The 26,796-nt window shown below is 43.1% G+C and overlaps 1 protein-coding gene across 1 annotated transcript; it reads left to right on the plus strand.

Moving 5' to 3' along the window:
• Positions 1-26,796, plus strand: Sepsecs (Sep (O-phosphoserine) tRNA:Sec (selenocysteine) tRNA synthase). Its single transcript, XM_051174083.1, has 11 exons — positions 1-165; positions 486-640; positions 3,517-3,635; positions 3,931-4,089; positions 5,230-5,383; positions 9,928-10,030; positions 14,252-14,381; positions 14,503-14,594; positions 20,719-20,812; positions 22,909-22,999; positions 26,178-26,796. Exons 1-11 carry the CDS (start codon positions 52-54, stop codon positions 26,482-26,484), a joined length of 1,518 nt encoding a protein of 505 aa, XP_051030040.1. The 5' UTR covers positions 1-51; the 3' UTR covers positions 26,485-26,796.

The following is a 26,796-nucleotide window of genomic DNA, read 5'->3' on the forward strand; positions in this document are numbered from 1 at the left end:
CGCGCTGCATCCTGGGTCGCCCCGGCGGGCGTGGGTTTGGCGGGCGCCGGGATGAACCCCGAGAGCTTCGCGGCGGGCGAGCGGCGGGTGTCGCCGGCGTACGTGAGGCAGGGCCGGGAGGCTCGGCGCGCGCACGAGCACCTGGTGCAGCAGCTCCTGGAGCAGGTATGCCCCTGCCTCGGCGCCCGGCCCGGGGACGCCGCCGCACGCGCCCCGACCCACAGGCCGCCCGGGCGTCGCCGAGACTTGGGTTTGTAGCGCTCGATCGCCTGTGCTCGCCGCGTCCCCGCGAGGTCGCTCGGCTGCCAGCGATCCGTAGCTGCTGGGTGTGTGTGCGACCTGAGCCAAACCCACTAAAGTAAAATAAAAGTTCACGTCCACTGAGGAGGGCTTTTGGGGAACGGTGCTTTGCCTGAGTATAAATAGCATTGCGGTTTGTTTAGTATTGTTGTTGTTGTTATCATTATTATTATTATTTCTTTAAGGGCAAGTGTCCAGACGATGGCTGGGACGAAAGTACGCTTGAGCTCTTTCTCCATGAGCTCGCGATCATGGACAGCAACAATTTCTTGGGTAATTGTGGTGTGGGAGAGAGGGAAGGGAGAGTGGCCTCTGCTTTGGTTGCTCGTCGTCATTACAGGTACGTTGGTTTCTGAAACCCCCTGCGCGCGCGCACACACACACACACACACTCACACACACACATACACACACTCACACACACACACTCACTCACACACTCACTCACAAACACACACTCACTCACACACACTCACACACACTCACACACACACTCACTCACACACACACACTCACACACACCTACCTTGTGGGGTGGGAGGACCTTACACACACACACACACACACTCACACATACACATACACACACTCACACACACCTACCTTGTGGGTGTGGGAGGACCTTAGGAAGTTTTCACTCGTAAATAAGTTCCTCCCTCTGCAAGTGGGCATGGAAGCCAGTTGGAACTGGGAGACGGGAACTCCGAGCAGGTGCTTTTTCGTGACAGAGTTGAGGTTCCGACGTGCGGTGTCAGTTTCCCTTTGGGACGCTTGATGATCAACAGCGCTGTGCCTTGATAATGTTTAAACTAGTAGATCTGTTTGGTTCTAAAAGGTTAATATTGTCAATAGAAAAAACAAAACAAACCAAAAAACCCCAAAACCACAGTTTACTTCGGAAGGAGTAAGAGTTACTCTAGAGATACATGTGACAGGTGACACAAATATGTTCTGGGGTAAAAATTTCATGAAATTCTTATAATAAAATAGACTAAGACACTTTTAAAATACACTCGTAGAAATATGGAGGTAGGCCCAGTTACAGCAAAGCAAGGAAGTCCTGTTGGAAGCCCCGGATAGGCTTTGGGTAGGTGAGATCCATTACAGAGTCTCATCCATTCCACAAGGATTTACCTAATAGTCACGGAGGTGACATGTCACACATAGGGAAGACACTCTGGTTCTGGAATCGTAGAAGTTCAGACAGCCCTGTAGAATGTTTAATGGGGGGGTCTTTTTTTTAAAGTTTCTTTTTTTAGTTTTAAAAGACTCTGGAATTCAGTATATAGATCATGCTGGCCTTGGGTTTATAGAGATCTACCTGCTCCTGTCTCTGAAATTGGCAGAATTAAAGATGTGTGCCACCACACCTAGCCATAAATCCACTCACCCCACCCACCCACCCCTTTTTTTTTTGTTTTTGTTTTTCGAGACAGGGTTTCTCTGTATTGATTTGGAGCCTGTTCTGGAACTCACTCTGTAGCCCAGGCTGAACTCAAACTCACAGAGATCCACCTGCCTCTGCCTCCCGCGTGCTGGGACTAAAGGTGTGCTTCACCAATGCCCAGCTCATATTTCCTTTTTAACTTGCAGGTTTTATTAGAGAGCAATGAACTTGAAAGCTTGGTTGATCATTATCCAAATTCCATTTTATAAGTGCCTTTTTGTTGTTGTTGCAATCCATAGAGGAACAAGTGTATTAGATAATTACATTATTTATTTGCATTAGCTTTGAAAAGTTTTTTTTAATCCATTCTGAAAAGCGATTTATTTATTTATTTATTTATTTTCTTCAAGGCATTCCTCTGCATCCTGAGTGCTAGGAGTAAAGACATGAGCCACTACTGCCTGACAAAAATGATTTAGTTATTATTGGTAGTGCTTTTGGATATTATTGCTTATTTCCATCTACTACCCTTTCTGTGAGAAATATGAACTCTTAAAAACCTTTTGATTTTTAAATCAAGGTGCAGCTTTTGAGGCATACTAAGATTTTTTGTTTTAATAGAAACATTGGCAGTTTGAACTGATGATAATGAGTTTGGATGTAGGTTTCTTGTCTAACAGTGCCCCGTTAACATGGTCCGTGTATAATGTGTGTAGAAGACTCATGCGTAAGGTGTGCTCGTTAGGAAGCTCATCACTAGTGCGCTGTGATCCTGTCCTTATATAGTTTCTCACCTAAACGAATATACGAGATGGAGTTTACAGATTAGTTCTTTATTTTAAAGAGCATTCGGAGGCATCTGTAAGTGTATAGAGCCATTGAAGACAAGTGGGTTTGTACACTCAATTTCAAGAAACATAATTTAAAAAAAAATTGGGACAGTTTTTGCCAGGGATGGTGATACTGCCTGCAATCCCAGCACTTACCAGAAACAGGGAGGGCCCACAGTGTAGGGCTGGCCAGTGCTGCCCAGTGAGATCCATCTCAAAAGACCACTGTCTCCGCCAGCAGCAAATGAGGACCGTTTCTGAAGCTTCAGTTCATTCAGGTTCGAATCTGTCCCACTGCTGGGGTCAGAGAAGGAAAGAGGGAATAAGATCTTCCCTGTACCGTGGTTTTAAAAGGGTCACTCCAAAGGTTAAATGGCTTAAAACCATCACCGTTTCTCCCCGTTTGGTGTGTTAACTGAGCTCATCAGCTGAGTGTTTTGGGTTTCTGGTGTGGTTGTCAAGTGTCGGCTAAGACATTTGACATTGTTGATGTTTAGAGCCAGCAGTCTATTAAAGATGACTTGGTTCCATGACTGGGAGCTCAGCTTGCCTCTTCTTGTGATGAGAGCGCCTCCCAACATGGCAGCTGGATTTTGAGAGACAGTGCACACTAGCAAACTCTCCAAGAAATCTGATGAACTTTAGTGCTTCTTACCACCTTCTAGAACCTAGAGTCCCCAGGCAATCACTTTCACTTTTTATGTTCTTCCCGGTCAGTCACATCAGTAAGGACACCCCACAGAGGGATTCAGATACATGAGAGGATTAGGTTATCTCTAGGTGTGGACCAACAGGAGAAAATAAATTGATACGGTTGTCTTTGGAGGTTATTCCACATTGGCTCATAATTGAAGTATACGTAGAGCATCAGAAAATTGCCTCTGCTAGGTTTTGGTTGCTTATTTGCAAACCTGTGCATTGATTACTTGAACACTGAATGTATTTGTTAAGTTTTTGATCCTTTTTTTTTTTTTTTTTTTTTTTTTTTAATTTGCTTAGGTTCATCCATGGAATTGGACGATCTGGTGATATTTCTGCTGTGCAACCGAAAGCCGCAGGCTCTAGCCTATTGAACAAAATTACCAATTCTTTGGTGCTTAATGTCATAAAGCTGGCTGGTATGTGTCGTGTCGATTATAATGTGACTTATGAGTAGACAGCACACAGTTTCTGCCATTTGTATCTCATCAGAAACAGTATGAGTGGCTTCTGAGAGGGCACACGTGTAAACCTATTTCAGAACAAGACAGAAAATAACAACCGAGGAAGAGACACCAGGGTTACAGTCCCTGTTATTTTATAAAAGAAGTGTATGGTTTCTTCCAAAAGGGTGTTTGTTTTTTTTGTTTTGTTTGTTTGGTTTGGTTTGGTTTGGTTTTATTATTATAAATTGCTTTTATTTCTTATTTGTAGGTGTTCACTCAGTGGCCAATTGCTTTGTAGTTCCTATGGCAACCGGTATGAGTCTAACCTTGTGTTTCTTAACATTGCGACACAAAAGACCAAAGGCCAAGTATATCATATGGCCACGAATAGACCAGAAGTCCTGCTTTAAGTCCATGGTCACTGCAGGTAAAAGACATTCAGTATCTGTAATGTTTTAAACACCCAATGGGAAAACTTAAGATTTTTATATAGAGATAGGTAAATGAAAAATTAAATGCACCATATTCATACTTTAAAGAAATTGTACTCATAAAATTTAGCACACATTCTGTTTTAGCAACTTGTAAGATTATGTATACTTATTTACTGTTAAAATTAACATAATTATTTGTGAGGTGATCTTTAATTATGTGCTAGTTAAGCACAATATTTTAATTAAAAATCTGAAGGACTCTTGGGCCATGAGATGGATCAGTGCTCTCCTGGCAACTGAAATTAATTTTCTTTGGTGGTAAAACAACGTTTATGTGTGTGATCTATTCAATACATGGGTTTTATTATCTATCTCTGAATAAAGTAAACTCAAGTGAAACTGATATGTTCCTGGATAATAAGTAGGCTTCATAGTTTTTTTTTTTTTTTTTTTTTTTTTTTTTTCCGAAGAACTTGAACTCGAGTAGTAGTCTTTTTGGTTACTAACACTTGAGCAGTTAGCGTCTGTAGACCTCTGGTTAACATGTGCTTTCCTTACTTAGAGAATCGGTTGGCCCCTGTCCTTTCTAAGTGCTACAGCTGCAGTCTGGTGTCTAGTTGCCCCTCACACCCTTTCGACTTGTTTCTGACTAATGCCAGCCTTGGTTGTCTCAGGGTTTCTATTGCTATGAAGGGACACCATGACTCATTGGGGGTGGTTTACACTTTCCGAGGGTCAGTCCATTACCAGCATGGTGACATGTAGGCAGACGAGGTGCTGGAGAGTAGCTGAGAGCTCTACACCTTGGTGTCCAGGCAAGAGAGAGTGTTCTGAGACACTGGGTGAGGCTGGAGCATAATGAGACCTCAAAGCCCTCCCCACAGTGACGCACTTCCTCCTGCGAGACCACACCGACTCCCATAAAGCCTAACAGTGCCACTACCTATGGGCCTATGGGAGCCAGCTGTATTCAGACTACCACACTGTGCCACCGCCTTTATTTCTAGAGGAAAAGCTTGTCATTCAAATAAATATTTACAGTTCTTATATGCAGTTGCATTGCCTCTTAGAGTTCTAGAGTCATCTTGCACTTAATTGGCACTAATGCTTAGATTTCTGGTTGATTTGGTTAGGTTTTGAACCCGTGGTGATAGAAAATGTTTTGGAAGGCGACGAGCTGCGTACTGACCTGAATGCTGTGGAGGCTAAAATCCGGGAACTCGGGCCTGACCATATTCTGTGCATTCATTCCACGACATCCTGTTTTGCTCCGAGGGTGCCTGATAGGTAACTGACTTGTGAACATTGGTCTTTAGATGCTCGCTCACCGGTCTGTGGAATAAGTTATGCCCATCAATTCTCAAGCATGTGGGGATAGCATTTGGTAGTAAGTAGTGAATATATTGGCCTAAGGGAATAGGTTGACTGTAGGGAGAATTACTGTAGTGTGCTGGAGAAGTTTGATTCTCAAGGAAAGACAGCTGATGTGGAGGTGGAGGTCTGCTTAGCCAAACCTTAGTCTGTGTAACTCGCCTGCTCTTGCCGTTGTAAGTCATTTTCCTCATTGCTTAAGCTTTTCCAAGTGAATTGCCGGCTTAATAGTTTTCCTTATCTCTATTTCTTTGGCTTTGCAATTCATTTTGCTAAGTAGGAACTACCACCACGAACAGATTATAAATAAAATATTTTAGGATTATTTATATTTCTTTGACTGGGAGATTAAACTACATGTGTATAGTGGTTGTCCACATTTTGAAGATAATGTAAATTAGAAAATTAAAACCATGGGGTGGCAGATGTTCCATTTTCTAAAGGATAGCCGCAGATTATTTTGATTTTGAAATGTCATAGGGCTTAAGTTTATTAACAGAAATTTCTGTTTTTGCCAGAACTCTGGTTTGCTCTTATTTCAACATCTTTAACAGAAGTGCTAATAATTACAAGGGTTGTGTTGACTTTGGACTCTGGTTGCTAAGCTTTTGTATTTACAGACTCAGGGTTTGGCAGTGATAATCACATGTTAGTTTTTGTTATCTTACAGGCAAATTTTAAAAGATCATATTGAAGCCTTGCTCTTGAAAATTTGCCTTGGGTCATTCATGAGCCTATGAATGTTGTTTAAAATTACATTGCATATTCTATAGTAGTTTATTAATGACCAATCATTTTAAAATTCTATCGAAATATTAAAGATATTGATAATGTTATTAACTAGAAAATTTTAATGGAATAGAAGTAAACCTCATTTCCCAAAACAGCAAGTGTGTGGCTGTTGTGTTAGTTGAATGGTTTTTCTCTGGGGAGTTTCATTTCATTTTGAGGCATGCTTTCAGTGTGTGTAGTGATACACTGTTTTCCACATAGGCCTGTTAGAAAAGAATCAGGAGGATTTAGTAGTAAGCAAGTTGTCATTTGTTATTCATCAGTCGTGTGATGTAATGAATGCTTTTGATGAGTGAGGTTTATGAAAATGTCTGTGTAAAGTTGGTATACTTGATTTTCTGATTTTATAGTCTTAATTTTAGTGGCACGGCAGAGCATTTACTTTGTTTTTATTGGTCAATTATTGGGAAGTATTGAATATGAAACCCATGTAAAAGAAATATTAAAGGAGTGTCACTTCTGGTGGCTATTAAATTAGCTTCTGATTTAGAATACAGGGGGATTCACATAGAAAACGATTTTCTGCTTTGCCTTGCATGTAATACCTTTTTTTATGACCTATTAACACATCTGATTAATGTAGATCATTTAAAAGTTACTTACAAGTTTGTTGTTTTTAAAAATAATTTTAATATTATGCTATCTTATTTTCAAGGAAGAAGTTTTCAGAGAATTCTTTCAGTAGAGCACATGTGAAAAAAGTGTCTTTTATCTTCTGAAGAATTGTGTGTGTCCCGAGTCTAGTTTGTTAGTAACAGAGGAAATTTTGGTATTGAGCGTGAGGCAGGTGTGTGTGTGTGTGTGGTGTGTGTGTGTGTGGTGTGTGTGTGTGGTTGGGTGTGTGTGTGGTGTGTGTGTATGTGTGTGTATGTGTGTGTGGTGTGTGTGTATGTGTGTGTGGTGTGTGTGTGGTGTGTGTGTGAGTGTGTGGTTGTGTGTGTGTGGGTGGTGTGTGTGGTGTGTATTTGTGTGTGTGTATGTGTGTGTGGTGTGTGTGTGGTTGGGTGTGTGTGTGTGGTGTGTGTGTATGTGTGTGTGTGGTGTGTATGTGTGGTGTGTATGTGTGTGTGTGGTGTGTGAGTGTGTGGTGTGTGTGAGTGTGTGTGTGGTTGTATGTGTGTGTGTGGTGTGTGTGGTGTGTATGTGTGTGTGTATATGTGTGTGTGGTGTGTGTGTGGTGTATGTGTATGTGTGTGTTGTGTTGTGTGTGTTGTGTGTGTGTGGTGTGTGTGTGTGTGTGGTGTTGTGTGTATGTGTGTGTGGTGTGTATGTGGGTGTGTGTTGTGTGTGTGTGTGGTGTGTGTGTGTGTGTGTGAGTGTGTGTGTGGTTGTATGTGTGTGGGTGTGTGTTGTGTGTGTGGTATGTGTGTGTGGTGTGTGTGGTGTGTGTGGTGTGTGTGGTGTATGTGTGTTGTGTGTGTGTGGTGTGTGTGTGGTGTGTGTGTGGTGTGTGTGTGTGGTGTGTGTGGTGTGTATGTGTGGTGTGTATGTGTGTGTGTGGTGTGGTGTGTGTGTGGTGTGGTGTGTGTGTGGTGTGTGTGTGGTGTGTGTGTGTGTGGTGTGTGTGGTGTGTGTGTGTGTGTGTGGTTGTGGTGTGTGTGTGTGTGTATGTGTGTGTGGTGTGTGTGTATGTGGTGTGTGTGTGTGGTGTGTGTGTGTGTGTATGTGGTGTGTGTGTGTGTATGTGGTGTGTGTGTGTGGTGTATGTGTGTGTGTGTGGTGTGTATGTGGTGTGTATGTGGTGTGTGTGTATAGTGTGTGTGGTGTGTGTGTGGTGTGTATGTGTGTATGGTGTGTGTGTGTGTGTGTATGTGGTGTGTGTGTGGTGTATGTGTGTGTGTGTGGTGTGTATGTGGTGTGTATGTGGTGTGTGTGTATAGTGTGTGTGGTGTGTGTGTGTATGGTGTGTGTGGTGTGTGTGTATGGTGTGTGTGTATGGTGTGTGTGTGTGTGTGTGTGTGTGTGTGTGTGTTCCAATGGTTGATTTTGGGTGTCTCCCTTTATCACTGTCCACTTCATTCTCTGAGACAGGGTCTCTCACTGCACCCAGAGCTTCCTGCTTTGGTTAGAATGGCCAGCGCTCAAGCCCCAGAGATCGTCCTGTCTCTGCCTGCCTGGTGCTAGGATTATAGGCACACTTTGCCACGCCTGACTTGTAAATGTGGAATTGAACTCAGGTCCTCAGCTTGCAAGGCAAGCACTTCGCTGACTGAGGAGACGCTGTGACATGACAACTCTTACAAAGACGCCTGCTTACGGAGTCAGGCTGAGTTTATTGTCGTGGCAGGGAGCATGGTGGCAGGCAGGGACCTGGTGCTGAAACAGTAGCTACAAGGTCTATGTCGAGATCCGCAGGCGGCAGGAAGAGACTCGGCCTGGCTAGAGCTTCGGAAACCTCAGAGCCCATCCCCAGAGACACATCTCCCATTCCTTCTCAAGTAATGTGACTCCCTGATGACTAAGCGCTCCATTTATGAGTCTGTGGGGCCATTATTATCCAAACCACAATTCATGATACTTAAAGGAAGGGAATTGGAAGTCTGACAAGTGGACATGATCTTATTCCCATGTACAGTTTTAAAACATACTTGTTCACATCTAGGATACATCATGCATACCACTCATTTATTTCCTTACTTGTGACAGGTCTCTGTGTATCTCTGACTGGCCTGGGATTTACCATGTAGAACTGGCTAGTCTTGAACTCACGGAGATCCATTTGTTTCTGCCTCCCTGTGCCATGTATTGCATACCTTTTGGAAAGAAACATAAAAATGCTTTGCTACTAAATTCTATTTCTGAAAAAAAAATTTTTTTTTTTTTTAAAGTCAGTATAATTGCTTCACAGGATTTAGTTATAGTCTTGCAGGATGTGACTTTTTTATAGGTGGCTTTAGTCACAAGTAGTTCAGGGTTTCGAGAAGGAACCTCATGCTTAACATAAATTAGACATTCAGATTGTCTTATAGGAGAGGTGTCAGACGAAAGAGTGAAGAAGGGTAGATTTAAAGCCAGCAACTTTTAAAATGACAAGTGCAAGTTGTTAGGCAATGTCAGTGAGTTTCGGTATGGAAATGTTATGGTCTTACCCTGCTTATCCCCCCTTCCAAGATTAAGGTCTCCTTGAAAGTGGATTTTTTAAGATTTAAGATTTAAGTTTTGGATATGCTTATTATTTGTCAGTACTGGGTTCAGTGTGGTGAGCACTCAAAAGCAGGAAGAGGGGGGTTCCAGCTTTGTGGGGCGTCATTTAATCTCTGTGCTTTGTATGTAAGAAGTTACCATCGTAAACTTTTTGTTTCGTTTTTTTTCTTTGAGACAGGGTCTCATTATGTAGCCTGGCTGGCCTGGAACTTGCTGTGTAGACTAGTCTAGTCTCAAACTCGAAGAGAGCCTCCTGCCTCTGCCTGCCAAGTCATAAGCTTTTGTAAATAGCTTTCCCTCATTTATTTATTGGAAACATTAAGAGGTTTTCTAAGTTTTTTGAAAGTGCTTGCTGTGTATTTCCAGGCTGATGAATTACATGTGAAGATACTACAGAGGGAATTCAGTTTGTCACCCTCCTCTTCCTCCCCTCGATATACCTTTAGACTGTTAACAGAAACTTTCCCTAATTCTTTATAAAGCACAGTATGAGTATGTCTTTCTGTAAATGTTTATGTTTATAGATTAGAAGAACTGGCTGTGATTTGTGCTAATTATGACATTCCGCATGTAGTCAACAACGCTTATGGATTACAGTCTTCCAAGTGCATGCATCTCATTCAGCAGGTGAATTATTATATTAATATTATATACTATAGGATTATGACTTTCTCCCTACAAACGAATACAGTGAAAGTTATTTAGCTCTCTACTTTGGGGAGCATTAGAAACTTGTATCCAGTACTCTCTTAGTCAAAGCCATTATTCCTAGTTAGTATGGTGGCAATCGGATAGTAGCTTTTAAAGATTTGTTTATGGATATATTTTATGGGTGTACTTGTGTCTGTGTGTGTAAGGGTATGCACACCTGTGTGTCTGCATGCGTGTGTGCTTGTTTGTGCAGTTGGGGGCCAGGACAGGGTGCTGAGTGTCCTTCCATTGTTCTCCTGTCCCACTGAGGCAGAGTGTCTTCCGAACCTGTGGGTTAAATTTTCTCATCTAGGCTAGAAGCCAGTAAGCCCCAGTAGTCCTGTCTTCACCCTTGTTGGAACTGGGGTTTTAGGTGTGTCTGAAATGTCTGACTTGTCATGAAGGTTCATGGGATCCTCATGGTTGCACAGCAAATATTCTTACTGCCCCTGGGAAATAGCATTTCTCCTGCCCCTGAGAAATAGCTTTGGATGGCCCCAAATCAACATAGGAATATTTCAGTAGCATTCTTCCTGGGATTTGTTTTTTTGTTTTTTTTTTTTTGGATACTCGCTTTTCTAATGTATTGAATTGTAGTATTTCAAAAACTTTATTAATGATTATATATTACATAGAAGAAAAAGAAAACAGGAAGAGTAAGAACGAACCATGTAAATACATGGAGATTTTCAAATCTTAGAAAACAACACAAACGTTTAAATATTTTGCAAGATCTGAAGAGTGTGTTAGTAGCTGCTGCTGTATGATCTTTACTCACTCACGCTGACCTTCTCTTCGGTCTTTTCATCGTCCCTTAACTTTCCGAGGGTGCCTCACAGGTTAGGTGGGTCATGTATGATGTGAATGGAGCAGAAGAAAGGTCTACAGGGCTCTGTGCTGGAACTTGTGAAGGCACTTTACACGGATGACTTACTTTTATTGCCTCCTTCCCCTTGTTCTTTATTTTCTAATACTTAAAAACACTACTGTATTTATGTGTGTGTCCATGCATACACGTGTGTGCCATACCTTGCACACAGAGATCAGAGAGCAACTGTTACCATAGTTATCTTATAAATCAGTACCTCTATCATTTATAATTAACTTTTCTGTTTCTGCAAATGCTCTATTTTTCACACAGTTGTAGTCATTGTGTATATAAATATACATGAATATTTAACCAAGTACTTAAAACTTGTTACTTCATGTTTATACTTTCCACATGCCTGTATTGTCTTCACGCACATTATTTTAAAGATTTATTTTGATTGATTTAATGTATGTGAGAGAGAGAGATAGAGAGAGAGAGAGAGAGAGAGAGAGAGAGAGAGAGAGAGAGATGGCCTGAGGAGATCAGAAGAGCTGGGGTTAAAGGGGTTTCCTGAGCTGGGATTCTGGTCTTGATGCTAGAGCAGCAATTGCTCTAATTGCTGGGGTATCTCTGCAGCCTCAGATAAGTCATTCTCTCAGATGGTATTCCTAATTGAGAAATGCCCAGGGTTCTGGGACTCGAAGCTTACTTTTGAATACCGGAGGGCGGTGGGATGGATGCTTACGGAGGGGGGGTGGGATGGATGCTTACGGAGGGGGGGTGGGATGGATGCTTACGGAGGGGGGGCGGTGGGATGGATGCTTACGGAGGGGGGGCGGTGGGATGGATGCTTACGGAGGGCAAGGCGAAGGGAGGCACTGATGTGAAAGGTGTCCCTGGGCCACCCTTCCTGGACCCAGCTTTGTCACCTGTGTGTGTGTGTGTGCGTGCGTGTGTGTGTGTTTCCAAATGCACGTGCTGTCTTGTAGGTATTATAATACCTTTGAAAATCAGCTAGTCTTTAAGTAGTAGATAAATATTTCTGCAGGTTGGCCTATATGAGGAGCAGTCATGGTGTTGTTGGTTTAAACAACATAAATACATACTGAGTTCTAACTGCTATTTCATGACATTCTAGACTTAACTTTGACTCACAGCTGTGATAATACTGTTTACCAAGGACCCACCATGTGTGTTAGGCATCCGATTAGTTTAATGTTTTTAAACTAGTCCTAATAATTTGAGGTGTGCTTTTCATTGTTCTTGTTTGTATATGAGGAAATGCGCTCAGTGGTTTACGTGATTGGCCTGAGCGAGGTCTTACAGCTTCAGAATAGCTTGTGTAGCAGCCTGACATCAGGGCTCCACATTTCCCGAAAATACAATACATTAAAACCACAAGTCCCGAGAAAGCAGTATCACGGTAGTCATAAGTAGTGAAGAAAACAGTTATCATTGAAAGGTCTTAGCATTTTCAAAAGGCTCCAGAATGACTTGGTTCTGAGTACACGAGATACTCTGTTGCGTACACGAGGTCTGAAGAAGACACTTCTGGTTCTGTTGACCGAAATGCCTCATTTGATTGTTAGGAGTGATTAATAGAGAGGTACATAGTAGAGCTATAAAATGTGTGTGTGGGATCGGCCGTTTAAAGTGGAGTGTGCTGTTCACAGTGTGGGAAGCAGTAACTTCAGTTACTAACAATTGCAGCAGCGAGTGTTGCTGCTCCCTAGCCACATGCCTGACTGTTACTGCATTCAGTAGTTTTTGAGTTCCTATTCCCCATCAGTCTCCGCCCTGCAAGGTTTCTCCATTTCCCTCTTAGTAGCAGCTTTGTTAGTGTGGGCCTGCAGCCCTTGGGCAGCCCTGAGATGTAGGGTTTTCTTGCAGTGGCGTGTGTGGTCTGCTGGGGAGAGGCCGGGTGTAGCACTCTGGAGCCCTGACCCCTCCTTCCCAGCCTCCCCGCTCCTCTCCCCGCTCCTGATGAGGTTCAGGCTCCTCTCAGAAGGCTGAGGCAGCGTTTCACCAAACCACTCGCTGTGCTTTCCATCATTTATTCTGTTGGTGTTTACGCTGCTCCCTCCTCCTGAGGTAGGTGGGTTTCTCTTCACAGTTTGTTAGGAAATGAGGATCATGGCAAGGGTAAGGCAGAGACAGTCGGGTGACGCTCTCTGAGTAGTCTGCCCCCTTGCAGCCTCTGCCGCCTCGCCTCTACCTGTGGTCTGTCAGATTAGGCCAGCTATCTGTGATCTCCACTCTCCCTGAGATACCAAAGTGCCGAGTAAGGGTGAAAATGAAGGTCAGATGTGGCTATAATATTAATGGAAATGTCGATTGTGAATACAGATTGAGAATCTGTGGCTGCAGATAAAGAAAAAAACTCTGAGTTAAAATTTAGATGGTATCTCCATTTTTTAAGAGGAGAAAATTGCAGCACATTAGACAGAAGGTCATAGTGTGTCGGCTGGGAAGCGGAACTTGGTTCCACATTTCTTGTAGGTCTGTGTTCGGCTCTGTGCTGGGGTATTAGACTTCCATTTGGAGTTCATTTGCAGTGGAATGAGAGCATCTAAGATATCACAACATCAAGGGTCACACGTTATGGAGAAGCATCGATTTTGGTGCTGCCCGGAATATGCAGATGAAATTGCCATTGAATGATGATAAACGTAAGGTTGGGCTTTTGTCTTTTGTGATCAGAGCTTGGAGCTGCTGTGGGCAGTCTCCAGCACTATAGCACAGACAGACAAGCCTAAAACAGAAAGAAGATAGCAGACTGTCCCAAGCACCGGAGAGAGGCACTAAGTTCCTGGCATTGTGGGCAGCTGTAGTATGTTAGCTTGTGATGCTAGTATTTAAAACCGTTTAATCACCATAGGCCTTGTCAGATAAAAGTCACAGGTGTGGGGCGTGGAGGGAGGGATGCTCTGTCTCTTCCTCAGCTGTAAGGTAGAAAGCTGTTTCAGAGGGCTTGCCTCTTGCACTGGCAATCAAACCCCTCCTGCCTCATGGAGGTGAGTTGGGTGGTTGGTCTGTGAAAGCCCAGCACACTGCTGGGTGTGGGCACCCAGCCCAAGCTGGGGTTCAGCTGTGTAAACCTGGGCTGCACTGCCACAAACAAGGTTGCCACCCTTCCCCTGCTTTTTAAGAAGGATCTATGCACTGTCCTAGGGTAATCATTCTCCCTTTTTAATGAATGTAAAATTAGCCTTTGTAAATGTAGGAGGGAAATTAAATGGTATGTATCGTTGTGTACAACATCATTTTTGCTGTGACCTTTGCTTGTTAACGGCAGTTGTTGCCTGTCCTTGTGACCAACATGTGACTCACGTGTTACTTGATTCTAGGGGGCTCGGGTTGGTAGAATCGACGTTTTCGTTCAGAGCTTGGACAAAAATTTCATGGTTCCAGTGGGTGGCGCTATAATTGCTGGCTTCGATGACTCCTTCATTCAGGAAATCAGCAAGATGTACCCAGGTAAGTGGGAATGACTAACAGACAAAAGTGCGTGCGCGCACACACAGCCTGCTGTGCTGAACTCATTTCCAGAACCTTCCCCATCAGTCCTCCCTCACGTGTCCTGCCCGTCTGTTTTCAGGGAGAGCTTCAGCTTCGCCGTCCTTAGACGTCCTCATCACCTTGTTGTCCCTGGGCTGCAGTGGCTACAAGAGCCTGTTAAAGGAGAGAAAGGTGAGTCTGCTCTTTGAGAGTGCCGCTGTTTACCCGTGCACTACTCATAGGAGCTGCTGCTGCGCTCCTCATCTCCAACTGTCCTATAGAAGCTAACCACCCTGTGTCCAGATACGCTGAAGAATCACTCAGGTGCATTATTTCACTATTAGCAGCTATAATTCAGAAACGTCTGTATTGGGAATTATTTGTTCATTTATCACCTAAATGTAGCGGGGCTTTCCTTTTTATGTGACTGGTGTTTACTAAGTGATTTCCTTTTACACTTGTTTGTGTGCTCGCTCGTGTCCTGTGCTGTGGCATGTGGAGGTCGAGACAGTCCGTGGGAGCGGGGTTGCACTCAGGTCAGGTGCAGTAAGAGGAGCTGCCTTGCGTGCCTTCTCCCTACATCGCAGTCTTCCCGGCACAGGGTCTTGTGTGGCCCCAACTGTCCTGGAGCTTGCTTATGTCGACAAGGCAGGCCTCAACCACTGGGCAGTCCTCGTGCCTCTGTATCCTAAGTGTTGGGCTGTAGGCACCCATCACCACTTCTGCACAGAGGCTCTTTAAAGACTAATGGGAAAGTTTTCGTTGGAGTGATTTGGAAGCCTGAAGGCTTGTTGTGGTGTGAAGGGTTAGTCTAGATGTAAGCTATAGGAGTCGGACGCCTTCTTATACTAGAATAATCAATCTCTCCATCATTTTTGAAATGTTGGATTCATTACTTATGTTGGCTGTGGGGGAAAAGGGACAAGCTTGGTGGTGTGGGCCTGTAGTAGTTAGTTCCTGCCACTCAGGAAGCCGAGACAGAAGGATGGATCACTAGGAGCCCAGGAATTTTGGCCAACGTAGTGAGATACAATCTTTTAAAACAAACTAACAGAAAGCTTCATTTGGGACAGTTCTGTAATTGTTGATGGGTCGGGTCAGATTAAAGAGTACCCTTCTCCAGTCAAGGAATACTTAGAAGCCCCAGCTCTGGCATCTGTGTTTATATTAGCCTAATGGCACCAACTAGCGATTGTAACCCTTTGGTGTACTTCACATATGTTGAAGCATGGACTTAACAGTTTTACTCCTCAAATAGATTTGATGTTTAACATTTTTGTGGCATTTTACTCCAATCTTCCTTTCCCTATTAATCCATGGAAAAGTAGTTGTTTACTTTTTAAATTGTAAGGATGTTCCTTAAGATTTGCATGATCATTCATTAGAGAAATGCAAATTAAAACTGCAGTGAGCAACCATTACATACTTACCACAAGTGGCTAGTGCAATAACAAAAACAAAACTAATACACCAGAAACCAGACAGCCCTGAATCCAGTCAAAGATCTGAAGCAGTCGGAACTCTTAAGACTGCTGATGAGAACATAAAATGCAGCGCAGCTGTGGAACCTGCATACACAGATCAGCTCATCTGCTTCTAGTTGTTTGCTTGAGAGAATAAAAGCTTGAGTTTGTATAAAAGACTGTAGGTAAATGCTTATAATGAATCAGTTCATAATTGCCCAAACCAGAAGCAAGTATCCTTCATCTATCTGATGGACGGGGGACACACTGGTGCATCTGTCCTTAGCAGTAGACAGATCCAACTACAGATACACAACAAATGTAACACAAGAGCAAGTGGTAACAACTGAACCCCGACTCACAAGACTCATGTGGTTTCATCAATGTCACCTTGGGAGAGGTAGAAGACAGGCACAGAAAACAGGTGGGTTCTGGAGGTTGGGGGGGGGATGAGGTGTCTTACAGTCATGTCTTTAGTTGACGTGGCTTTGTGGCTGTGTATGTTTGTTAAAATTCAGAGATGTGAACATTTGAAAAGTGGACACTTGAAGTTTTACCATGTATAAATTGTACTTTGCTAACCCAGACAACAAACTTTTATATGGTAAGGATAAAACTATAGTTTTATTCGCTCATGAAAGTAGTCACTATTACATATTGTTATGGCTCAGGGAAGACAAGTCTTTAGAGAAGCCTTATTCACATCATCATGATCCTAAGGTGGTGGGTTCATGCTTGTGGGGCGGGAGTTGGTTCTCTCTCCCACTGTGAGTTCCAGGGAACTTCCACTGTGGATTCTCGGGTGGTCAGGCTTGCTCGGCCTGTGCAGCCATGTCACTGGCCCTCTCTGGTTCATTGTATCCATTCTTTGATGTAGTGTCCATCAGGCTCAGTAGGGATTGTGTCCAGTTTGCATGTGAAATTGGGATATGAGAAGATGACCTGGCGCAAGCACTGGCTGGCCGCTTTCAAGTCCCAGAATTGCTGCTCAGGCTCCTGTGTGTGTTGGGTTTTACCACTGTCTTCTCATGTTTGCAGTTACTGATACAGCACCGAGGGAGTGATCGGTCCTTCTTGCTAGGCATTTGAGCCCTAAAGATGATGATTGATCCAGTGGCCCTCCCATTCTACCTAGTGGAGGGATTTAAAACCCCAGAGGCTCTCAAATGCACTAATTGATCTTATTTAAAATTCTTTGTATGGAATTACTTAGAACAAAGGATGTCTAATGGAGTAATTTACAGAATACTAAAGTACTGGTCTGAGAACCCAGATGTTGCATGTGAAGAAATTGTTGTTTAATGTCTTCACACAGTAGGTCTTCCTGTGGAAATGTGGATGTTCTCCATAATGACAATTGTGTATATGTAGCTTATATACTCCTTTTTATTATTATTATTGGATTTGGTGCAGAAATGAAGCCTTTTTTTTTTTTAATGTCTAAATGGACTTCTCTGTGCTGTGAACGTTCATCACGGTAGTTTATTGCCTCAGCTGTGCAGAAGCTGAGGCAAAGCTATTTTGTGCCAGCCAGAGCTATTTATAAACCATCATTGAGAGCGCCTTTTTATGTTATTGCTGTTCTGTGAGCTAAAAAAAGGAGTGTTAAAGGAGAACTTGGGATTTCTTTTTATTCTGTGCCCTTATTCCCCACAATGGTATTTTTAGAGGTTATTTCTCCGAGCTATATCTCTTCAGAGAAGGGTTTACCTTTGTCATGGAGAGGCAGACAAGAGCTCAGCTTGAAGCCGTTCCCTTTCTCAAGCTTTGCCTTTTGAAGGGTGAAAGGGTCAGAGAGTGGAACTTTGTATGTGAACTGAGCCTCTTTGCCCTAACCCATCCTGATCAGTGCATCTGCTTCGTGGCGGGAAGAATGGCCAGGAGTTAGACGAAGGGCCATTGAAGAAGAGAGGCTAAAATACAAGAGGCTGTTTTCTTTGAGATTTTTATGCAAAAAGAAAGATCAGCCTTAGGAGCTTGTCCTCTTTTCTGCCTTGAATTCACAGAAGCCCGTTATTCTGCCCAGCTCTCCCTGTAGAAGAATACTTTGCTGACAGGGGTGGTGGACCGTCATTTACTGTGGCAAGCGTCTGCTGGATTGGACGGGTACAGAAGAGGGATGTTTAGAACGGCTGACCCGGGCTAGAACTTGTGAGCTGAAGCTTAAAGGACAAACCACGTTCTAGAGGATCACTAGATTTGTCAGTGCTTATAACAGAGCTAAATTTGGAAGAAGTAGTACATTTGTGCCCTAAAAGTGGAATTCTTGAATCTCTTGTCAATGTCCGATTTGGGGCCTAGATGTGAGGTCTCGGCTTCTTGAAAGCAGTGTTTTTGCCACTGAGGCAAGCCTCGCTGAATGTGTGTAGGCCCTTTGTGGCAGCCACAGTGGAGACCACAATATTTAGTATCATGATCTTCAGCTGGGGACATCTGTGTGTGTGGCTATGTATGTATCCATTAGTACCATGATCTTCAGCTGCAGACATCTGTGTGTGTGGCTATGTATGTATCCATTAGTACCATGGTCTTCAGCTGTGGACATCTGTGTGTGGGGATATGTATGTATGTATCCATTAGTACCATGATCTTCAGCTGTGGGCATCTGTGTGTGGGTATCTATGTATCCATTAGTACCATGATCTTCAGCTGTGGGCATCTGTGTGTGGCTGTGTATGTATTCGTGCTTTGGTTCTTTACCTTCTGAGACAGACATGGAACGCAGTTTTCTCCTATCCCATCACTTGACAGCACCTTTCACAGACATAGCCTAAGACATTTTCTTGGAAGTTTGATGAACTGTGTACATCTGCATTCTCGTGAGGGATGGTCTGGATGTTGGGTTTCTTGACTGAAGATCACTCTGTAATCCAAAGACCATACAAAAGATAATGCTTGATATAATTCAGCTCTTTTTCATTAAAAGTATAAGGTTTTGTATTTTTATTCTAGAAATATAGCTGACATTAGCATTCAGGTATACGGTTCCGTTTATCTGTAGTGAGAGTCTTTTAAAATTAAGTTAAATACAGCACAAAGGACACAGAAAATCAATATTATTTCATTTCTTGTAAGATCTTTCTATACACATTTTCTTGGGCTGCTTATAAATTTCTCCCATTACAGAAGTGTTTTATAATAAATGTCAGTTATAGATTCAACTGTAGCAGAAAATAGTACAAGCTCTGTAGCACCTTTTTGTGTCAGCTGAAACCTGCTGAGCTCAGTGTTACTGTAGGGTTGCCACACGATCTTCTGGAAGATGGCTTTAAAGCATGGCGATAGTAATAGGACATTTAGTAGCTCAGTGTTACTGTAGGATTGCCACACGACCTTCTGGAAGATGGCTTTAAAGCATGGTGACAGTAATAGGACATTTAGTAGCTCAGTGTTACTGTAGGGTTGCCACACGACCTTCTGGAAGATGGCTTTAAAGCATGGTGACAGTAATAGGACATTTAGTAGCTCAGTGTTACTGTAGGATTGCCACACAATCTTCTGGAAGATGGCTTTAAAGCATGGTGACAGTAATAGGACATTTAGTAGCTCAGTGTTACTGTAGGATTGCCACACAATCTTCTGGAAGATGGCTTTAAAGCATGGTGACAGTAATAGGACATTTAGTAGCTCAGTGTTACTGTAGGATTGCCACACGATCTTCTGGAAGATGGCTTTAAAGCATGGCGACAGTAATAGGACATTTAGTAGCTCAGTGTTACTGTAGGATTGCCACACGATCTTCTGGAAGATGGCTTTAAAGCATGGTGACAGTAATAGGACATTTAGTACTCTAATACATGGCCTGGGTAAGGTTTGCTACATTGCACTTGTGGTATTAGCTTACCTGTTACAACATCTGTCTACATTCAGTAAAGAATCTGAAATATTTGTTCAATATGAACTGCATTTGAAAATAATTTTTAAAAATTGAGTTACTTTAACACTAATGATATTTGAGATTTAGTTGCCTCGGGATTATCTTTATAACAAAGATATCTCTCCTTATGTTAGTTACAGTTAAAACTGAATTCTGGCTGTAGGTAGAGACATGAATCTATAATCCCAGCACTCAGAAGGGCAGTCTAGGCTTCATGATGAGACCAGGTTTCAACACATAAAGCAAACACAAGGCAGTATACTTTCTAAACTTCCTCCACTTACTGTGTAACTTGCATACTAAATGGACCGAAGAGATTTTTTTAGTGGTTACTGGAGGAGGTCATCTGAGAAGGATGGGAACTAATTATGGTATGGAAGGACCTCTGTAGAACAGTGCAGCTGGCTGCAGAGTTGGAAGGAAGTCATCTGTTGTGCTGATGTTGTGTCCAGAAATGGACACGTCTTCCAGACGTGTCAGTGTATACTTAATCCCATACTTGGGAAGTTTAGACTGGAGGACCAGAAGGTCACCTCTACCTTGGGCAACATAACAATATGCTGCCTTTCCCATCAAAATAATGCTGAAGAGCCAGGTGGTGGGGGCAACGCCTTTAACCTCAGCACTGGGGAGGCAGAGGCAGATGGGTTTCTGTGTGTTTGAAGCCAGCCTGGTCTGCAGAGCAAGTTCCAGGACAGGCTCCAAATCAATACAGAGAAACCCTGTCTTCAAAAACAAAAACCAAACAAAACAAATAAACAAACAAAAAATAACTCTTCTGAAGAATCAACTATGAACATTCTGCAAAGATGGGATGTATCATAGACTAGAAATGGGCTGAGCTGCCCTTCCTCCGGCCTGCTGTTTGCAGTCTCTTACATGGGAGATGGTAAATAGCATACATTTCATACCAGTCAGCTTCTATCAAGGTTGAGTTGTGTTTATTTGACTTTTAAATGTGGTATTTTTATTTCAGGAAATGTTTGTATATTTGTCCACTCAACTGAAGAAGCTGGCAGAGGCCCACAGTGAGAGACTGCTACAGACACCTCACAACCCTATATCTTTAGGTAATTTTCTTCCTTGATAAAACAAAGTATTTCTGAGATACCCTCAGGTGCAAGTTGTCATTTATAGAAATGGTGGACTTGTTTTAATTATGCTATTCTTTCTTTTTTTATGATTTTTTTTTTTAATTTGAAACAAGCTTGTTTTACATGTCAATCCCAGTTCCCTCTCCCTCCCCTCCCCCCCTGTTCCCCCCACCAGTCCCCATCCCATCCCCTTTCTGCTCTCCAGGGAGGGTGAGGCCTTCTATGGGGATCTTCAAAGTCTGTCTTATCATTTGGAGCCCTCCCCCATGTGTCTAGGCTGAGGGAGCATCCCTCTATGTGGAATGGGCTTCCAAAGTCCATTCGTATACTAGGGATAAATACTGATCCACTACCAGAGGCCCACAGACTGCCCAGTCCTCCTAACTGACACCCACGTTCTGAGGGTCTGAGTGGGTCCTATGCTGCTTTCCCAGCTATCAGACTGGAGTTCATGAGCTCCCCCTTGTTCAGGTCTATGATGTGGATATTTCTAAATCCACCCCAGTTTTAATTGATAGCTTCAGGTTTACTTAGCCTTTAGAAATGCTTTAGTTTTTTCTAAGTAAAACCTATCTAGTGAAGGAATCAGTCAATAGTAAACAGAATGAATATACAGGCAGTAATTTAGGGCTTGCATCTTATAATGAAAATTTTCTCAGTTAACGAAGCACCATCATAGTGTTTTTGGTGCCTGTGCTTATTTTCCTCAGCCTCTGTGTGTTAGGAAGAACTGTATCATGAGCTGATCTGCTGATACAAGGACTAAGTTCTGTTAAGTACTTCAGGGATTATTGAAGTGAATAAGGAGAGATACCCGGTTAAGAATACTTACTGCTCTTCCAGAGGATTTGAGTTCAGTCCCAGCTATGAAGAGGTCAGCTCACAGCTGCCTTGAACTCTAGGGAACCTAACACGGTGTTTTGGCTTCTGAAGCACGCAAACATACATGCACATGCCCACAAACAGGCAAATAAAAAAGCATTTTTTAAAAGTGAATAATTGACCTTTACATACTTCAGTATTTAAATGCTTCGTAATTAGTTTGTGAATATGTGACGTAGAATATGTTTTATACTTCTCATCTAGTTGAGGAAAAGGAATCATTTATAACTGAAGCCTTTTTTGGAATGTGCATTCATGGAGGACCTATGTGGGCACCAATACCCTGGTACAAAGTCCCTAATCCTTTGCCCATATAGCATGTTGGTAATATGAGTTCTACCATGCTTTAGCCGCCAATCCCTTTTCCCTATCTCTAAAATAGAGATTATAATCTTTCATGCAATTCCTTACGAATGGTTGTCTTAGGGTTTCTTCTATTACTGCAATGAAACACCATGGCCAAAAAAGCAAGTTGAGGAGAAAGGAATTTTTTTTTTTTTTTTTTTTGGCTTACACTTGAGAATTGCTGTTTGTCACTGAAGAAAGTCAGGACAGGAACTCAAACAGGGCAGGATCCTGGAGGCAGGAGCTGCTTACTGGCTTGCTTTCCATGCCTTGCTCAGCCCACCTTATAGAAACCAGGACCAGCAGCCCAGGGATGGCACCACCCACTATGGGCTGGGCCCTCCGTCATTGATCACTGAATGAGAAAACGCCTTATATCTGGATCTCATGGAAGCATGTCCTCAATTGAGGCTTCTTCCTCTCTGACGAGTCTAGCTTGTGTCAAGTTGACATAAAACCAGCCGGTGTTTTACAGCAGTGCTTGTATAGTGTCTAGCTTGGAAAGCATGAGGTCTCAGAGGGACAGTTGTACATTTGTGTATGATCTTGGGCATATATGTACCGAGATACACATATAATGCATGCATATTGCTTAAGTTCTTAGAGCTTAGTTGGATTCATTTAGCAGCTCCATTGATCATGGTGATATATGGAAATTTTGTCCGTGATTTGTGAACATGTTTGCTTAGCATTGTTTGTGTGGAAACAGTCCTTGTTATAGTTTATTGAGTACATGAAGTGCTGTTATGTTATGGGTGAAAGTAGTGTCTTAATCTTTATTTGTCTTTGGTGGTCTTTGTAATCCAAAAGCTTGTTGAGTTGTTCTTGCTTTTGTTTTCTCCTAGCAATGACACTTAGGACATTAGATGGACAGCATGACAGAGCTGTCACTCAGCTTGGCTCAATGCTTTTTACCAGACAAGTTTCAGGAGCCAGGTAAGTAGATCGAAGAGATGAGTTTATTGCTTTTGCTGTCACCTCGAGGCACAGTATGTGTCTGTTCTCAGCCAGCAGGGACATCTGCAGCTTTTGTGACCTGTTTTGGTTTCATCCTCTGGTTTTCCTAGTGGATTTTCAAGACTACTGTAATCTTAATACCTTCTAAGCTTCGCTTCCTGAGTCCTAAGAACTTGAAAGTCCAAATGGAAGGCACTGTTTACGTTCATGGCAGCAAATGACAGCCTGGAGACAGAGTTGTCCACGACGACGATGCTGTCAGTTAGGCCTTAGTACCCCTGGGTTTGTTGCTCACCTCTCTGCAGATTCCACTTTCTTGGCTTTTCCTTCTTCAACTTTTCTTGTCTTTTCTGTGCTGCGTGGTGATTTGGTGAGATAAATATTCTTTTATCTGAGTCCTTAGTCTCACTCACACCACTTAATGAGTTTCAGGTTTTATTAAAATGAAAGTGCTTATGTTGGCTTTTCTTTAAAATAAAAAAATTTAATCAAGGACTTCTCATCCGTAGTCCTTCATTGTGTGCTGAGCTGTGCCTGAGACTTCCGCTGTGGCCAAAGAGCAGGGAGGTAGCAGACCTGTGAGGCTGCTACCTCCCCAATCGGGACTCTGCTCACAGTACCTGTGTGGGTGAGGAGTCATTGCAGCTGCTGATTTTGCTGCTGCAGTTCTAGGGCTTGAACCTAGGCCCCAAGGCATGCGTGGTAAGCACCTAACCACGGATGCATCCCCAGCAAGGCATGCGTGGTGAACACCTACCCACCGACACATCCCCAGCTCTTTCTTTTCAGTGTCTCACTGAGTTGTCTAGGCTGAACTTGAACTTTGTATATGGCCTAGCCAGGCCTAGAACTTGCAAGCCTCCTATCTTGCAAGGCCCAGCTTCTGTGTAGATTTTTGTCCAATTCTTTCTTAGACGATCTTCAGAACTGTCATGTTATAATAGTAGGATAGAAATAAGTCGTCTTTGCTATCGCTTTCAGGTGGAAAGCTGGCTAAGGAAACACTGTACTCTGATTGTTCTAGTTAGATCTCTGTTGCTGTGATTAAAACACTGACTAAAAGCAAATTGGGAAGGAACGTGTTGATTTAGCTTGTACTCTAGGTCATAGACCATCATCGAGTGAAGTCAGGGTAGCAACTCAGGCAGGAACTGAAGTAGGAACCATAGAGGAAAGATGCTTTCTGCCTTGTTCATTCCCTTATGTTCAGCTAGCTTTCTTAAATAGTTCGGGACCACCTGCCTGGGGATAATACTGCCCACAGTGAGCTGGGCCCTCGTACGTTAATTAGCAGTCATGGTAATAACCCACATATGAGCCCACCTGACCTGAGGTTTCCTCTTCCAGTTGACTTTAGATTGTGTTAGGTTGACCATAAAAATTAATTAGAACCCTGAACTAAGAGAATTGTGCCTTTCTGAGAAGCGTGCTTTCCCCACGTGTACGTGGGCATCAAAATCAGCTATTTCACATTAGAGGAGAATGATATATCTTGCTCCAAATGCTTTCATTACATCTCTATAAAAGCATTTTACTCTGATTAGCTGACTCAGTCAGTGTTCTATTGCTGTGAAGAGACACTATGGCCATGACAATTTTTAGAAAGCAAAGCATTTAATTTGGGCTTGCTTATAGCTTCAGAGGTTTAGTCCATTTTCAGCACGGTGGCGTGCAGGCAGACGCGGTGCTGGAGAAGGAGCAGAGAGCTCTACATCTGGATCTACAGGCAGCAGGAAGGGAGAGACACGGGGCCTGGCTTGGGCTTCTGAAGCCTCAAAAACCCACCCCATGCACACACTTCCTCCTACAAGGCCACACCCACTCCAGCAAGACCACACCTCCTAATCCTTCTAAGTATCACTCTCTGATGACAAGCATTCAGACATACGAGCCTGTGGGACCATTCTTATTCAAACCACCATATTTGCAGAGGATAGAATGCCTGTGTTAAAGGACTTGGTTTTTGTTCGGGCTTTGAGGAGCTGGAGTCATAGGCAGGTTGTGAGCTAGCTGATGGGGTTACAGCAGTGGAATTTGGATCCTCTGGGTCTTGTGCAAGAAGAGTATGAGCTCTTAACCACTGAGCCACCCTTGTGTTGTTTGATCTAGTGTCTTGCATATACTCTGGCTGGCTCAGGATCCTCCTGTCTCTTCCTGTGTAACCACAGCTGGCTAAATGACATCTTGTTCAAAGGAAAGTAAATCTTAGGTCAATTCAGCTTTTAACTTGAGAAACTGTCTGTATGCTGCACAATTTTGATGCTTTTAAAAAGGGTTTGTAAGAGGCCACCATTTGTCTTTATATGTGGATTGTTGACCTTGATTGGTTCCTTCCTTCCCTCCTTCCTTCCTTCTCCCCTTCCTTCCTTTCTTTCTTCCTCCCTCTCTCCCTCCCTCCCTCCCTCCCTTCTTTTCGTGTGTGTGTGTGTGTGTGTGTGTGTGTGTGTGTGTGTGTGTGTGTTGAGACAGGGTTTCTCTGCATAATATTCCTGGCTGTCCTGGAACTCACTCTGTAGACCAGGCTGACCTCCAACTCACAGAGATCTGCTTGCCTCTGCCTCCTGAGAGCTGGGAGTAAAGGTGTGGGCTACCACCTCTGGCCTTTAATTGGTTTCTTAAAAAGTAGAAGATCAGCAACAATCTGCTTGTGTCTACGGGTGCTGTGGAAGTCACCCTTAAATAATGCATTTGCTGTTGGTGGCTGTTGGCTGCTGACCTCCACCCATTGAAGCAGTTACATAGTTTCTAGGTCTCACTGTGAGCCCTTTCATTACATAGTGCTAATTCATGATTGGAATTGTTTGTTGATGGTGAGACAACAGTAAACAAAGCAGTTTGGCTTACACAGTTGATTCAGATTCTAGATTTGGCACAAAACTAGATTTCTTACCACTTACCACTTCTGTGAAGAAGAGGTAAATATTCCTTGAGCTTCTTGCTCCCTATTATAGAAGCAGCCATCACTAGGCAGGGCTTTTCAGTCATATTTTACAATCTCATTTTCAGCTGACTGTTCGTTTGCATGGGTCATGGTTTATGTTGTTTCTCAGCTTCTCAATCAGTGGTTATATGGCTTAGTGAGGTGGGTGCCTTGTTTCCGGGTGGCATCTCATAACATCACCAGACACACTGGGTTGATAAATCTTTTCCCTTTCAGGGCAGTGCCTGTTGGGTCTGTGCAAACTGTGAGTGGCCACACTTTCCAAGGCTTCATGTCCCACACAGATAACTACCCTTGTGCGTACCTCAATGCGGCAGCCGCCATCGGGATGAAGACACAGGATGTGGACTTGTTCATAAAGAGACTCGAGAAGTGCTTAAACACAGTAAGAAAAGAACAAAGTAAAGCAAGTGTCCCGTCTGAAGTCGATGATTACAGCAGAGCTGGAGGTGTGGACATTGAGGAAATGGCTTTGAAACTGGACAGTGTGCTTGGTGACAAGGACCAGCGGCCTTCTTCATAATACTGTTTCTTTCTGCCACACTTCGTACAAGCACTTTAAAGGATATATGTAAAGTTTTTGAATTGAGAATTTTATAGCGAATGTTCTCTCAAGGAAGAGACTGGTCTGAGGTTAGCTGCTGGTGATTGCTGTTTTTATCCGTAGATTAATACCTCAGTCCTTATGATTCTTAACAGGTTATAACATGCAATTACAGTGAATGTTTTCTGATTGTTATGTTAGTTAAGTAACACAATTCAGATGATTCTTACTGATATAAGCTGTAAAGTTACATGTAATTCTTACTGAAATACAGAGTTCTTCTTAACCATT

Source organism: Phodopus roborovskii, unplaced genomic scaffold (assembly GCF_943737965.1).
Source record: "Phodopus roborovskii unplaced genomic scaffold, PHOROB, whole genome shotgun sequence".
In the NCBI taxonomy this organism is placed as follows: Eukaryota; Metazoa; Chordata; class Mammalia; order Rodentia; family Cricetidae; genus Phodopus; species Phodopus roborovskii.